Below are 15170 nucleotides of genomic sequence, written 5' to 3'. Positions count from 1 at the left end.
CTTATTGCATGTGACAGAGGTGTGTTCGTTTCAGAACATATGTATTCTTTCATAACTACTGGCCACTCAATTGCTTTGCCCCAATCTTGAAGTCAAACCCCACCTCCCCCACCCACCCCACATCCCAACAACACAAGATCGGGAGAAATTTTACTCGAATCCGATGTTTACGTTAAGAAATTGAATGAAAGATATTTTTACTTACTATGGTTAACCAATATGAAGCATATTTATACTTTTACTTGTGATTCTTATAGTTGAATTGTTTGATTTGGTGTAACACTGGGTATGGTTAAGTACGTGTGCTCTCTGCAGTGTTAGATGTAGTAGGGTTTTGATAGTAGGTGAATGGGGGGATTTAGACCGTTTTTACGATATACGTGCCTTTATCCCCTTTTACCTTTCATGATAAATTGGCTAAACTCGTAAAAAATAAAACAGCATTGAAATCGATTTTTATTGACCAATCAGAATTGCCTTCAAGGATCTATAATTGCCTCAAAATGTCCAATATATATATATATATATATTGTTGGACCTTTTGAATAACAGCCAAGAAGATCTTATGAAAATTGAATATTTTCGTAGCGAAGATGTAAAACAGATATTGGGCATTTTAGAAAAATATTTCGTAATTGATTTAGCAAAAAATAAGTTTTAAATCTATTGGACTTACTTAGTGAAAATAGATTGAAAATCTTTGACGAACACCTTCGCTAATAAGACAAAGAAATGGAGAGTCTATGCCATGAATGATTCAGTAACAACGAATTAGTGGAATGAGGGACCAAAAGACGGATAGGGAGGAAATGGCCTATCAATCATTGGTTGACCTTCCCTTGAACCAAGGAGCTCTTAACTGAGTTGTTTAGGTTCTGGAATTCCATCTCTAGTTGGGGGTTTATTTTATATATATATTTCGTAAAATTGATCTAATATTATTTGTTGGCTCCCACGCTTCAAAAAGGTCGAATGATGCACCTGATTGAATGCTGAGTTATTTATCCAAAGGAACATAAATCAATTCTCACTTAGTACTTCTTTCGTTTTTCGGTGCATTCATGTTCTAAAATCCTAAATACGCCGAATGAAAAGATAATCGTCGGTTTAAAGTTTCTGAATTCGTTTCTGTTTATTTGTCATAGTAAATTTGTATATGATTAGGATATGAGCAACCGTTGATAAGTTGATCAATTTTTTGTGTTGCAACCACAAGATATTAAATATAGTAGGAAACAGAACCAAACTACCCAAAGGGCAGAAGGTCCCCACATCATTCATTCATGTTTCCATATCAAGCAACATTACATTACATGTGCATTCATTTGGTCCTATCCTCAGTTAAAACCCACAGAATAGGACCCCACTAAACTTAACCTACAGCCCAACAAATTAACATAGCACCACACACTTATTACACCCAAACAAAAGAAGAAACACAAGGCAAAGCGCTCACTCTCCTTTGGAGAGGGCTACTAGCAGTTACACACAACAACAAAAGTAGGAAAAAGAAGAAGGAAAGAGCCTTGGATACTTTTTTATGCTGATCCGAACGGCTACTTTTCCTTTTAAAAAAAAGACATAAAAAGCTACTACTTGAGAGAGGCATTGGTATATTAATTCTTCAGTAAATTGGGAGCCAATTAGAAGAAGTTAAGGCGAGAGGTGTAAGTGGCTTTAGGAGACCAATTGCCTGGAATAACATCTCTTGCTGAGAGGGCTTTGCCAGTTGAGAGTGTTGTTAACTTCACTGAAAAAGGTCCTTGCAATGGTCCTCCAATTATGCACCAATTTGCTCCCCATATATGTGTCATCTCTAACCATACATTCGACTTCGCCTGAAAAATTAGCAAATTTTAGAGTCTTTTCAAAAAAAAATCCAAAATTCTTGTCTGTCTGATAAAGGAAAAAGAATCTACCCTTCATAAACCAATGAGGGAAGAAGACATTTTTAATTGTATTTGGTTAAAAAGAGGGTCGAGGTCTATCGGAAATAACCTCTTTACCTTCACAAAGTAGGAGTAAGGTCTGTGTACAGATTACCCTCTCCAAATCCCACTTATTGGATTACAGAGTTTGTTATTGTTGTTGAAAAGAGGAGGTAACTTTTATATGTATTAACACTTTTGCACTGTTGTAAAACAGTGATAAAAAGAAAAGCATGTGGAAAGTGATTGAAGTGCATAATACTTTGGACAACCAAGTCAAGATGGAGAGGAACTTTTCATATTCATACCCAAAAAGAAGATATACTATCTATATTCATGGTAAAGCAATGGTGTGATTGTGGCAGAGAGAGTATCAAATGTACGCCAAATGAATCTTTCATAATGTCAAACAAAGATTTTGCTTTGTCTGGCATCACGTGATTCTTAAAGTTCTCTCTAAGCACCTAAATGTTCGGATTTGTCTAATAGGTATATTTTTAGATTTCTTGTAAAATGTAAAGAGTCTTCTAAAGCAGAGGCTAAAAAACCTCAGAGGTCCTTTTTGATAACTGTGAAAGTGCAGACCATAACATGTTCCCTCATCCTTTATAATAGTACTCGAAAACTTCTTTTGACTAGGAAGCTTTCAATCTTCAGTTTGACCAATTAAATAAAGAGCTTAAGCTATACACAAGTTGTTATTTTGTAGTGTAAATACTTTTTACATTATAAGTGTATATTGTGCGGAGCCAAGGAAGAAGCTACGATTCATTTGAACCAATAGTTTTGCCTTGGACCCTGTATATGTATTAATAATCCGACTAAGTGCAAAAAATATATTCTGAACCCAGTAAATTAAATGTGAAGTGGTGCAATTTTGAATTTGAACTCATAAATTTTAAATTTTGGTTTCGCTTATGAGTGTATATAAATAAAAGCGGAGACATAAGATATGTACCTCTCTAATATGCATGGATCCAACATCACCATCTCCATCCTCAAATTCCACAAGAAGAGAAAGCCAGTAAGGTGTTGAGCCTTCATTTACATGGAAGGCTATGTTCTTTCCAGGGTACTTACATGGAGTTCTACACCCACAAATTCAATAATATTAGTGCCCATCATCTATTAAAGTGTAAAAAAGCTACTACTTAATAAATTACTATGAGGAAAAGAGAATAATATTAGTCATCCAAAGAGAAGATAATAGGAGTAATAAAAATATCTTGAAAGGTAACCACAAAAATGGAGAAATAAATATGGTCAGAGGGAAAGTGGTCATCAGTCAGACTCCAATTCATGCAAACCAAGGAAGTAGCAGTGAAGTTTTTGACCAAAAAGGATATAAAACATACAGAAACTACACACAAGGAAACAGAATATAATTAACTTTTTCGTGTGTGAATGTGCGCTAATAACTAAGCAGCATTTAATCAATACTAAAATATATCATCAGCAAATAAAAAATGACCAAAAAAGATACAGAAATAACCCCAACACAGTCACTTAACTCAGGGGTGTCATTGTCAACAAAAATAGTACTACTCAAAAACTTTATGACATACAGAGCACTTTTGGATGGGCTTTTAAGCAGTTTTTAACGTGTTTAAGTGTTTGACAACCAAAAAATGAGCTTAAAAAAAATTAAAATCTACTTTAAAAAAAAGTTAAAATAAATAAGTTGAAAAACCTAACTTTTTCTAAATTGGCTTAAAAGCCATATTGCTTTGACCAAAGATATTACATTCTTATCCCTTATAATTTTTTTTGATTCCGAAATTATCCCTAAATAAAAACCCTACAACATACTATTTTTTTTTCCATTCTTCAATATTTGTCAATTTCTTGAAGTTCGTAACGTGAAGCAAACAATAGTTTTTTAAATAATGTTTGATACATTCCAATATTTTGTAAATATTATTCTTTTGGCTTCTTTTTTTGGTCCATAACATTTAATTTCCTTGGTAGTTGAATCCTTCCTTTTTTTTTAATTGGTGTAACTATATTCTAAAATCAAACCATTCAATGAATTTACGTGGTACCCCTGAATTTGAAGCTATGAACGGAAAAAATAATATTATGGTCATCTTCTTCTTTATAATATTAACAATTTTAAGGATATTTCAGTCATTTTAACGAGAAAAAGTATTTACCAGTACTTGTTTACCAAACACTTCATCAGCTTGTTTTAAGTTTCAACACTTTTATCCAAATACGTAACTGCTTATTTATAAAACAAATTCCAGCACTTATAAAGTAATTTTAAGCACTTATAAAGTGTTTTTAAGCACTTAACCTAAAAGCCACTTTTTTTTAAGTCAATCCAAACGGGCAAATAGTAAATTAAATTAACAACCCACTAAACACTAATTGACAAAATAGGGAAAGAAAAAAAAACAAGACCGTTATCAAGAATAAAAAATGACAAAAGTTCCTTACCGGCGGTAAATGACGGAGATAACACCACGGTCACGGAGGCTACCGCCGTAACCAGAAACAGCCATGTGACCAAAGGCGGCGCCACTAAGGTCAAAGTGAACTCTGCCGCCGGAGCAGTACCCACCGGGACATTCATCTGTAATAATCACCGTCGCAGCTCTTCTTGAACAAACGGAACGGTCCAAACACTTAACTTTATAGCAGGCCCCACATCCTTCACCATTTTTAAACAAAATTGGACTCACTGCTCCTACTCTTGCCCTGAACGGCCTCACATCCACCATATTCCCGTACCCACATGCCCCACCTGACCAAAAAATACCACCATTAAAAATCAAATTAATTAGCTTACAAAAAGGAGGGGAGCTGTCCGTGAACACGTTACGGATTCGAGCCGCGAAAGTAACATCTTGCAAAAATAAAGGGTGAAACTGGGTACATTAGACTCTTGTGATCAAGCTTTACCGACTCAGACATACATAGCGGGAGCTTAGAGTACATTTTTTTTTTAATTAGCTTACTAAAAGAAAAGCTGATAACTTTGACTCAATTTCTTTTGAAAAATACTCCATTCATTTATAAAGAGTAACGAGTCTTTCAGTAAATTTATATCAAATCAAACAACATAACCTTAACGGTTACAATTTAAAATGAAAATACATATCACTTAACCATAATTAAGTAATAAATTTACCGGTACTGCCGTCGCCTTCGGGGCTGCCGTACCAAGTGGCAGTAGCAGGGTACCAATGTGTGTCCTCAACACGTCGGAGAGGGCCAGCAGAAGCAATGACTGCCCAAAAAAACACAACCCCAGCAACCACAGAGTAAAAACTAGTGAAACTAAAATTTGGGCAGTGAATTTCCATAATGTAACTAAGTGAAATGTGGGTCAGTACTACAATTATAACCACCTCAAATCCTCAGTTTCCGGCTAAGCGGAGAAACCGAGGTTAGTGTGTAAACAAGAAAAAAATAAAAAATAAAAATAGAGGAAGTTGTTTGTCTCTGCCGACAGTATTCTTAGACTGTGGTTACAGTGTTAGTGATTTTAGGACTGAGGTGTGTAGTGCAGTGTTCCATTGGAGAGTGGAGAATGTTGTTATTTTTATAAGGTGGGAAAATACGAAAAGGTTAATGTAAGTAACTTTTTTATGTCAATGTGACCCATTGTTGGTTATTATATTAACGATAGTGCCACTACTTTAATAGAGTGGACACCGACGGTTAAGGCGTTAAATCAGCAAGCTTCGACTTGTCTTTTTAGAATCAACTGTCAGTGCTCGAGGGTATAATGGGTATTTATGAAACAATAAGAATAGATCATTCTGCCGTTAATCTTGTTTGTTTTTTGGGTTTTGAGCTGATTTTTGGGTCTTTTGTTTTCCTCTCAATATGTGCAGTCGTAGCTTGGTGTGAAGGGTTTTGGCAGCTTTTGCTGACCATCTTCTTCCAGAATTTTACGAAGAGTTAATTTCTTTATTAATACATCAAAACTACTTCTTTATTTATTGAGAGAGGACTAGACCAAGACTCAAAAGAGAGTATACCCTCATAGGCGTATGTACTGTAGTAGTAGTAGTAGTATTGGGTAGGTACTTTTGAGACGGAATATAAATTTTGTATAAAACTTTATTAAAATTGCAACATAACCCTTGACTTTATAAATATAATATGCTCAATACAAAAAATCTTAAAGATTGAATCCACAATGTGTAAATACTGGATCCGCCTCTGTACCCTCTAATCTCAAAGAGTAAAAGTTTTTAACCAGCAAAATATTTTACAACAACAACAACAACAATAATAATAATAATAATTATCTCTCAATATATTGGAAGCAGGTTGATGTCGATATTGTATAGGCCAAAATCTGGCTCAAGGAGATTCGACATGAAGTGGTATTATGAAAAGTAAATTGGCCGAGGTAGATTAGTAAACGGTAGGGCTCAAAGTCGAGTAGTCAATAACGGCCGAGGTCGATTAGTAAACGGTATGGCTCAAAGCCGAGCAGTCAATAACGGCCGAGGTCAAGTATCACGGGCAGTGGTTAACGGCTAGTTTTGCAATAGGATCTTTAGAAGAATATCCCATTGAATATTCTCTGTACTTGTACTTTTAGGGTTAACTAGGGGTATGTCCCATATAAATAGAAGAGGAGATAAGGTGAAAGGCATGCATTATTCACCAGAAGTACTCTGGGCCTACCGCACAACACCAAAGACGAGCACAGGAGAGACGCCCTACTCATTAGTCTATGGGACTGATGCAGTAATACCAATCGAAGTCGGAGAGCCCAGTTTGAGATACTCCCATGAGAGCGGGCCGAAGAACGACGAAAGCAGAAAACGGGAGCTCGACGAAGTCGAAGAACGGAGAGATATGGCCTACATAGGGATGATCGCCCAAAAACAGCAGGCATAACGCTACAATAACATAAAGGCCAAGATCAGACCACTCAAAGTTGGGGACTACGTGCTCAAGGCCAAACACACAAGCAAGCAAAGACTCGCGGGAAGTCAAACTAGGAACGAATTGGGACGGCCCATACAAAATCACGGCAGCAACAAACAAATGGTCATTTCAACTAGAAACAATGGAAGAAAAACTACTACAAAACAACTGGAACGTCGCCCACCTCAAGTACTTCAACTTTTAAGAATAAGCGTCCTCCAAGTCGTACTCTTTTTCCCTCACTTGAGTTTTGTCCCAAGGAGGTTTTTAACGAGGCGACAAGGGAGACACTTCAAGTCGAAGTACGAACATAAAAAGGCATCGGATGGTCAATTCATTGCCCAACCTCTCAACATGTCTCCAGGTCACCCAATGAAGGGACTAGATAGACTGGGACTGGAATGCCATCTCGAAAAACATATTTCTCCAAGTATATGAGCGAAACACAAATGTATACATGTTTCTCCAAGTTAATGAGCAAAACACGAATGTATGTTCGCCCATGTTTCTGCCAGAGCAACGTTGCCTCAATATCTTCTCGGCCCTCGGCCACAATTGAAGAAATAACATTTGACCTCACTCGAATTAAATCACATTCGACCTCGCTCAAATTAACATTTGTACGACCCCCGGCCATTGTTAAGTTTAAGTTACATTCGACCTCGCTCGAATTAACTGACATTCGACCTCGTTCGAATTAAATAACATTCGACCTCATTCGAATTAAATCACATTCGAACTCTCTCGAATTAAATCACATTTGACCTCGCTCGAATTAAATCACATTCGACCTCTCTCGAATTAAATCACATTCTACCTCGCTCAAATTAAATCACATTCGACTTCGCTCGAATTAACTACGAGTTACATTAGACCTCGTTCGAATTAACATTTGTACGGACCCCGACCATTGTTAAGTTGAAGTTACATTCGACCTCGCTCGAATTAACTGACATTCGACCTCGTTCGAATTAAATAACATTCGACCTCGTTCGAATTAAATAACATTCTACCCCGTTTGAATGTGATTTAATTCGATCTCGCTCGAATTAAATCACATTCGACCTCGCTCGAATTAAATCACATTCGACCTCGCTCGAATTAACTATGAGTTACATTTGACCTCGTTCGAATTAATATCTGTACGGCCACCGGCCATTGTTAAATTTAAGTTACATTCGACCTCGCTCGAATTAACTGACATTTGACCTCGTTCGAATTAACTGACATTTGACCTCGTTCGAATTAAATAACATTTGACCTCGTTCGAATTAAATAACATTCGACCTCGTTCAAATTAAATCACATTCAACCTCGCTCGAATTAAATCACATTCAACCTCGCTCGAATTAAATCACATTCGACCTCGCTCAAATTAACTATGAGTTACATTTGACCTCGTTCGAATTAACATCTGTACGGGCCCCGACCATTGTTAAGTTTAAGTTACATTCGACCTCGCTCGAATTAACTGACATTCGACCTCGTTTGAATTAACACTTACTGGTCCCCGGCCATAACCAAAACTAAATTCGATATTCGACCCCGTTCAACACACATAAACCAAGCTTTTACGACTAAAGCTGCCAAATGGCAGAATAAAAGAAAGAATCGTACATGCCCGAACAGAAGAAAATAACATTTCATACTTCAAATATATTCCTTACAAGGGCTAATACAGACGCCCGCAAAAGTGTGCACAAAATTTACAAACAAAAAGAAGAATAATTACTCGCCACCTGACCCAGCAACACCTTCTCCACCATCGCCGTCACCATCGGAATTCTCATCCTCGTACCAGGCATCCTGCTCGATCCCATCCACTCATCCTCACCGACCTCTGGGTTAGCAGGGTCATAGCCACAAGCGACTCGAGCTGCACGCGCCTTAGTACGAGCATCCTCAAAGTCGGCTTCAAGGACCCTCTATGCCATCATCAAACTTTTAAATATATCTAGCTGAGCCTCAGCGTGGATCCACTTCTCATATAAATCCCTCGGAACAGCAGAGAAATAAGAAGCATGAGAGGAGGATGGTTGAGCCGATAATTGCGCCTTCTCGGCCTCGAGAATGATGACTTGGTCGCCAAGGTTGGAAACCTCTTTTTCTAGCTCCCATATCCGCTCATCGAGCTGCTCTTCTCTGAGTTTAGCCGTCTCCAAATTGTTTGCCTGCTCAGATCGAAGAACACGGATCACATCATCTAAAGCTTCCACTTTTGTTAAAGCCGCCAGCCGAGCCAACTCGGACTTCTCCATGTCAGCTGTCTTCTCGGCGATCTCGCCACTCAAGGCATCGGCCCTGACCAAACATTGCTCGAGTTCGGCCTGCAGAGAGAGCACTTGGGCCTGAAGGTCTGAACATTGGGCCTCAACTCCCCTGCTCACCTCGAGCTCCTCTTCTTTGTCCCTCAACGCCCCTTCAAGGATGCTACACTTGCTGATGACCCTCATTAACTCGTCATCTTTCTGCCTCAGCTCATCCCTGATAGCTTGGAAGTTGCCACTCTCACCAAACCACCTACAGATCTCACGATGTTTGTCATGGTATTCAAGGTACTTCCTCTCCATCTTCTTGAAAATGGTTTTGTGCCTCTCCTCTCGGCGAGTGCTCTCAATCTCCAAGATAATGATCTGAAAAGAAAAACGAAAAAGAGGAAGAAAATCAGTTAATCAAAAGAAAAAGTGTGCAACGCAAGCAAACTAGAAAGGTCGGAAAACTTACCCTAAGGGCAAGGCCGTCTATGCCCGTCGACAGGGTTCAACGTCTCGAGGGTCTTGCCCTCCGCATCGGAGCAAAGAGGACCTAAGGAAGGGACCACGTCTTCCGTGTTCACCAGCAGGTCCCGGTCCATAGGGATCACGATGGTATGAGTGGACCCTTCCAACCTTACTTCCACTCGAGTGGACCCCTCGCTCAGCATCCGCACCTCATTGGGGTCAATATCGGAGCCGATTTCATAGCCGTCCTCGGCGACGCCCTTATATCTCCCCTCAGCTGACGAAGGAATGTCAACCGGTATCGAGGACGATGACTCATCTCTCAGTACGGTACCCGCAACTTCCACAGGCGACCCGCCAACTCCAACCTCAGCTCAGGCAAAGGTATACTTCCTACGGCCCCCGTTGACAGCAGAACAGTGGTCGGCTCACAATCACCCCTTATATAATCCACTACTCGAATTGTTTCGTTGCCAATATCCATCGACCTCCTTTTACAAGGGACCAAATCCTCCTCGCTCGGTGATGACTCATCTATTAAACTCAGTAAGGGAAGAGCCGGAGTCCCTGATACTCAGGCCGCCGATGGTCGAGTTGGTCTAGCCGGAGCCAGAGGCTGAACAAAGATAGATGACCGGGTAGGTTTGGTCGCGGTCGCGGCTGGGGCAGGCCCCGTTGTAGTGGTCATTTGGCGGAACGCATGAGTAGGAGCTTTCAACCTCCTCGAAGTTCCCCGGGCTAACAACAAAAGAAAAGAAGAAGGTTGAGGCAAATCCCCACAAAACAATAAGAAGTAGCCGGTCAGAAAGCCGCAACAACAAAGACTAAGACAAGCAAACTCACCGGTAAGCTTAGGCCCGAACTTCGTGCGGAAGGCCGACCATTCATGAATCCCTATTGTATGAGGGAGGACCCGACTAACCCAATCGTGAATATCCTCGACCAAAGGAACGGGTTCAACCTCGGCTACATGAAGAGCAGACGATGTCAATACAATTGAAATCAGCCAACACAAAATACAAGGAGAGAAAAAAGAAGAGGTACTTACGGGTGTAGTTCCAAATCTCGGGGAACCCGCTTGCATTAACCACCACATTCTCAGTTTTGACGTAGAAGTAATTGAGCCAAAATTGGCGGTTTGCCTTGTCATCCATTTTCACCACTAAATATTTGCTGCCTTGGTGGCGAAGATATAACATCGTCCCTCTGTGAAATTTGGGAGCGAAGAGGTGCATCAAGTGAAGAAGGGTCACGTCGACCTCGGTTAACTCCGCATACTTCGAGATCATACAGATGAGTTTATAGATGTAAGGGAAAAGTTGAGCCGGGCAAATTCGGTAATTGCGGCAGAACTCCTCGGCCAAGGGGAGGATAGGGAAAGAATAGCCTACATGGAAGGGGTATGCGTAGAAGGCGCAGTACCCATGGCAGTGTATTTGCACCGCATCATGCCCTGCAGAAATTAGGTCTATATGAGCGGGAATTTTGAATTTAACCCTAAACTCGGCAAGGGCCACCTCTTTCATCAATGACTCCGAGATCTCGGGGTCATCCTCAGGCATCTTCGAGAAGTCAGATCTAGCCTTCTCACTATGGGAAATTATTTTCTCCACCGTAGGGAAGTTATCATCCTCAGCAACAATGGCCGCCCTATCGTCATGGGAAGGCGTGCGCACTGCCAAGGGAACAGGATCAGATACTCCCCAAAACTAGTAAATGCATTAACCATCTTTGTGTGTTTATATGTGAAGAAGATACAAGCACGGAGGAGTCGTGAGTAGCAGAGGTCACTAGAATCGGAGAAAACAGGGATACAGGAGTAAAGGTAACGAGAGCAGAAACTCTAAGTGAAGAAGGAAGGAAGAGATATAAGGATTCAATATTTGAGAATGCAAAGAATAAGGCGAAGGATTTCCTATCCCTATTTATAAGAATCCGAGCATCAGTATCGAGAAAGCAAACCGCCGATGACCACCGCATTTAATCCCCTACCAATACTGTTCTACGTTATTTGTGTTAACTGATTATAGATCTGAGATCATTATCATTAGCTAGGTTTAACCCCTCATTACATAAAATTAATCAGTTTAATCAAGGGTTTACACTTTTTGGTCAAACAGATATATGAAATATTTGCATCATATTTGAATATTAGGTTCTAATCATGTCGGTAGGATAAATTTCGTCTTTAAAATTTGAATCACAATTTAGTGAACTAGGTTAACGGGACATAATTTAAGGAGGGGCCTCATGTACAAATGCTCTAGTCATATAAATTCTCACTGCTCATATAACTTCATTCATGCTTGTCGATAAAATGTAATGCATACTAGGAATATTCAAAAGGATCGTATTAATATATTTTCTCTGGTTTTCTGTTTCGACTTTGTTCGAAAAGGAAATGAAGAATCAAAGTTGAAGTTGATTCCATTACATGTAACGAAATATTACAAAAGAGTTCAAATTAAACATTGAGTTACATTATCTGCAAATATTAGAGCATTCATTCCCATATTACGAGAAACATTACTTTGATTCTTTATCTAGGGTCATAAGTGGCATGACTGAATATCTCAAATAGTACTGTACTTCATCTTAACTTCCAAGGAATATATACATATGGCTGATTGAGGTCCTAGTCTATAATCGCAATATAATGGGTCTTCTTTTGAATTCATATTTTCATTATAGCTCGTAAACATGGCAATTTGTCGCACTTATGTGCGTGAAGTTAGAAAATTATTAATTAAGATGTCATGCAATGTATCATAAATGAACAATTTATACGATACATTCAAGATGGGTCATGTTAAACGTGCAATAAAAGACATGCAACTCTTATGAGTCTTATCAAAAGTTTTTGAAAAAAACATCTCTTACAATTTTCTTAATTATAGCTATCAAAGGAACATATACAACAACAACATCAACAATAACAAACACAAATGAGATCTGGGGAGGATAGTGTGTGAGTAGACCTTATACTTGTCTTGTGAAGATAAAGAGGTTGTTTCGATACACCATCGGCTCAAGGAAAGCAAAATTATATTAACAGAACATATCACATACGTTATTCTATCTCTTCCTCCTTTAAGAATGGGATGATTATTATACGTAATTACAAGGTTAGTCAAGCATTAAGGTTCTCGATAGCTAAACAGAAAAAGTACCATTTACTTATAAGATTTACATGATTTATAAAGTCCTCAAAGTCTAATTTTTATTTATTTAATTGACTTCTCGAAATAATTAGGTTTTACCATTTTGCACTGTTCTCCTTTTTCATTTTATTTATCTGTTGGTGGGAGAAGGAAGGGGTTGCTTGGGGAAAGATTTCATCAGCATGTTATTGCTACCAATAGAGTTTAATTAACATGCACTATCAGCATAACAACATTTTACCCTATTCAATCACTTAAAAGTAATTACAGGTAAATATTATAACATTATAAACTAATAACCCGTAAAATATAATAAACTATTTGTTATAACAAAAAAAACTATATTAATAGTACAAATTATTACATTATCGGTCTATATAAGTTATTAACAGGGTATAGTACAATGTTCATCACTTTGACAATCTACCAACTACCAAAGTTTAAAGTCATAAAAAGAGATATAATGATTAATATTTTGATATTCAAGATGGAAAATGACCTTATTTCCCTTTATCACACCCTGCATTCTTTTAGTAGGAAAGAGAGTTACGTTGTTTATTTTTGTCTTTAGAAAAGAAAGAAAAGAAAAAAGCAACGGTGAATGGATATCTCATTGCAGAATTTGTGGCATGAATGGTGGTGTAAAGAGCAACACAAATTTATTGTAAAACAATACAGGAACCTCTTTGTCTTTCTTCAACCGAAAAACTAATATAGTAAGAAATAAATGGTCTTGCAAATATGAACAAAAGGTCTTTAAAAAGTCGGAGATATTGGTGATTTGTGGGCCAATGAGTCAATAACATGTCTCGTGTTACTTCCCTATCCGTCCAAAAAATTGACCACTCACTTAATTTCTTTATTTTTAGGTAAAAGACATAAGCTAAACAATTATTTAAAAAGAGCGGGAGCGCGGACAAGACATTTTACTTATTTTAGAACGAGATATGTGAATGTAAAATTTTAAAAATGTAAAAAAAGAAAAATAAATAAATTGAATCTCTAGGCATTATATATATATATATATATGCCATATAACGTGCCCGAGATGATTGTCATACATATTGCAGCGTTAATCACAGGGACTTCTACTTACCATGGTCGTCTGAAACTTTTTAATTTTGTCTCACACTGAGTGAGCTCGAATTAATTGATAATTTTGTCTTTTAAAATATTTTCATAAATTATGTAAATATATAAGGACATCATCCACTTCTTGGCATGAAATATAACGTGTTCTAAACCTGGCCAGCTTCTTAGTTACTCCAAACGACTTGAGAAATAATATTGGAAGGGCCAACCATCACAAGATCTTATAAAGAAGGAATAAAAATAAATAGTACTGTTTATGATGAACCCGTTTGTTTTTAATTCGTATATTTTGTGAAAAAAACAGAATGAGATTATTACAAATGTAAAGGTAGTTGTAGAATATCCAACCCCCAATATTACAAATTATTAGAAACTAACAAAAAAATCGGTCTTGAGCCAAGGGTCTATTGAAACAGTTTATCTACCTTCACAAGGTAGGAGTAAGGTCTACGTACATACTACCCTCTCCATACCCCACAATGTGAGATAATACTGGTATGTTGTTGTAACAGAAAAATCGGTACTTATTATGCAACATTTTCCGTGTCTTTAATTTGTTGGTTTATTAATTATATGGTATGTAATAATAATCTAAGAATATTAAAATCAGACTTTTTATAAATACTATCAAACAAAAAATTTTGGTATATACATAGATTACTTACTGACAACACCTGTTTCATTGAATTTTCTTTCTTCAATTCGATTTAACTTTTAGTTTATTCTATCATTTATGTGACTGATTTCCATGGAAATAGAATGTTTGAGGAGATGTTAAATGCAAATAGATCTCAAAGAGAAATATTTTTCTACTCTACTAGTTTATGGCCAAATAGTAATCTGAAAAGGTTGAAATCTGTATAAGGACAATAAAGTTTTCTCAATTGATTCTTTCCATCTTTCTCTTTTTTAAGGTTTTGAAATTTTTTATATTACTAACAATTGATATATAGTACTCAAAACCGGTTTCGGCCTTCATATGATTAGTCAAGATTGGAATATAATGGACCGAAGGTCATCTTCATAATATCAGGTATGAGATCCGAAGCCAGGTTACCGAGCTCAAATTTCTGGGACCGATCAAATACCGAACTCGAAGTCATTACCGAGTTCGAATCCAAATCGAACTATGATGCGAAATGACGTCATCGAGCTTGAGAGTCAGAGACCGACCAATACCGAGCCCAAGTCAATACCGGACCCCGAGTCAATATCGGGCTCTAAATCTGGAAACAAACCAATACCAATTCTGATCAAGATCGAGCCAAGTCCGATCAAGATCGAGTCAAGGGACAAGAGTTATAGTCTCACTAAGGAGAGAGAATCTCGGCGGGAATTAGGGAAAAACTATTCTACCATGGGATCCCCACTATGTA

The 15170-nt window shown here is 37.9% G+C and overlaps 1 protein-coding gene across 1 annotated transcript; it reads right to left on the bottom strand.

Annotated features, from left to right (window-relative positions):
• Nucleotides 1-1226: 1226 nt before the first annotated feature.
• On the bottom strand, nucleotides 1227-5448 carry LOC104088285 (expansin-B3). The gene is made up of 4 exons (XM_009592939.4): nucleotides 5062-5448; nucleotides 4368-4674; nucleotides 2887-3016; nucleotides 1227-1838 (listed from the first exon to the last, which is right to left on the bottom strand). Exons 1-4 carry the CDS (start codon nucleotides 5234-5236, stop codon nucleotides 1644-1646), a joined length of 807 nt encoding a protein of 268 aa, XP_009591234.1. The 5' UTR covers nucleotides 5237-5448; the 3' UTR covers nucleotides 1227-1643.
• Between the last annotated feature and the right edge of the window lie 9722 nt (nucleotides 5449-15170).

The sequence above is a fragment of the Nicotiana tomentosiformis genome, chromosome 7 (assembly GCF_000390325.3).
Source record: "Nicotiana tomentosiformis chromosome 7, ASM39032v3, whole genome shotgun sequence".
Lineage (NCBI taxonomy): Eukaryota > Viridiplantae > Streptophyta > Magnoliopsida > Solanales > Solanaceae > Nicotiana > Nicotiana tomentosiformis.
Note: the sequence above shows the minus strand (reverse complement) of the source record. Positions and strands in the feature narration are given on the sequence as shown.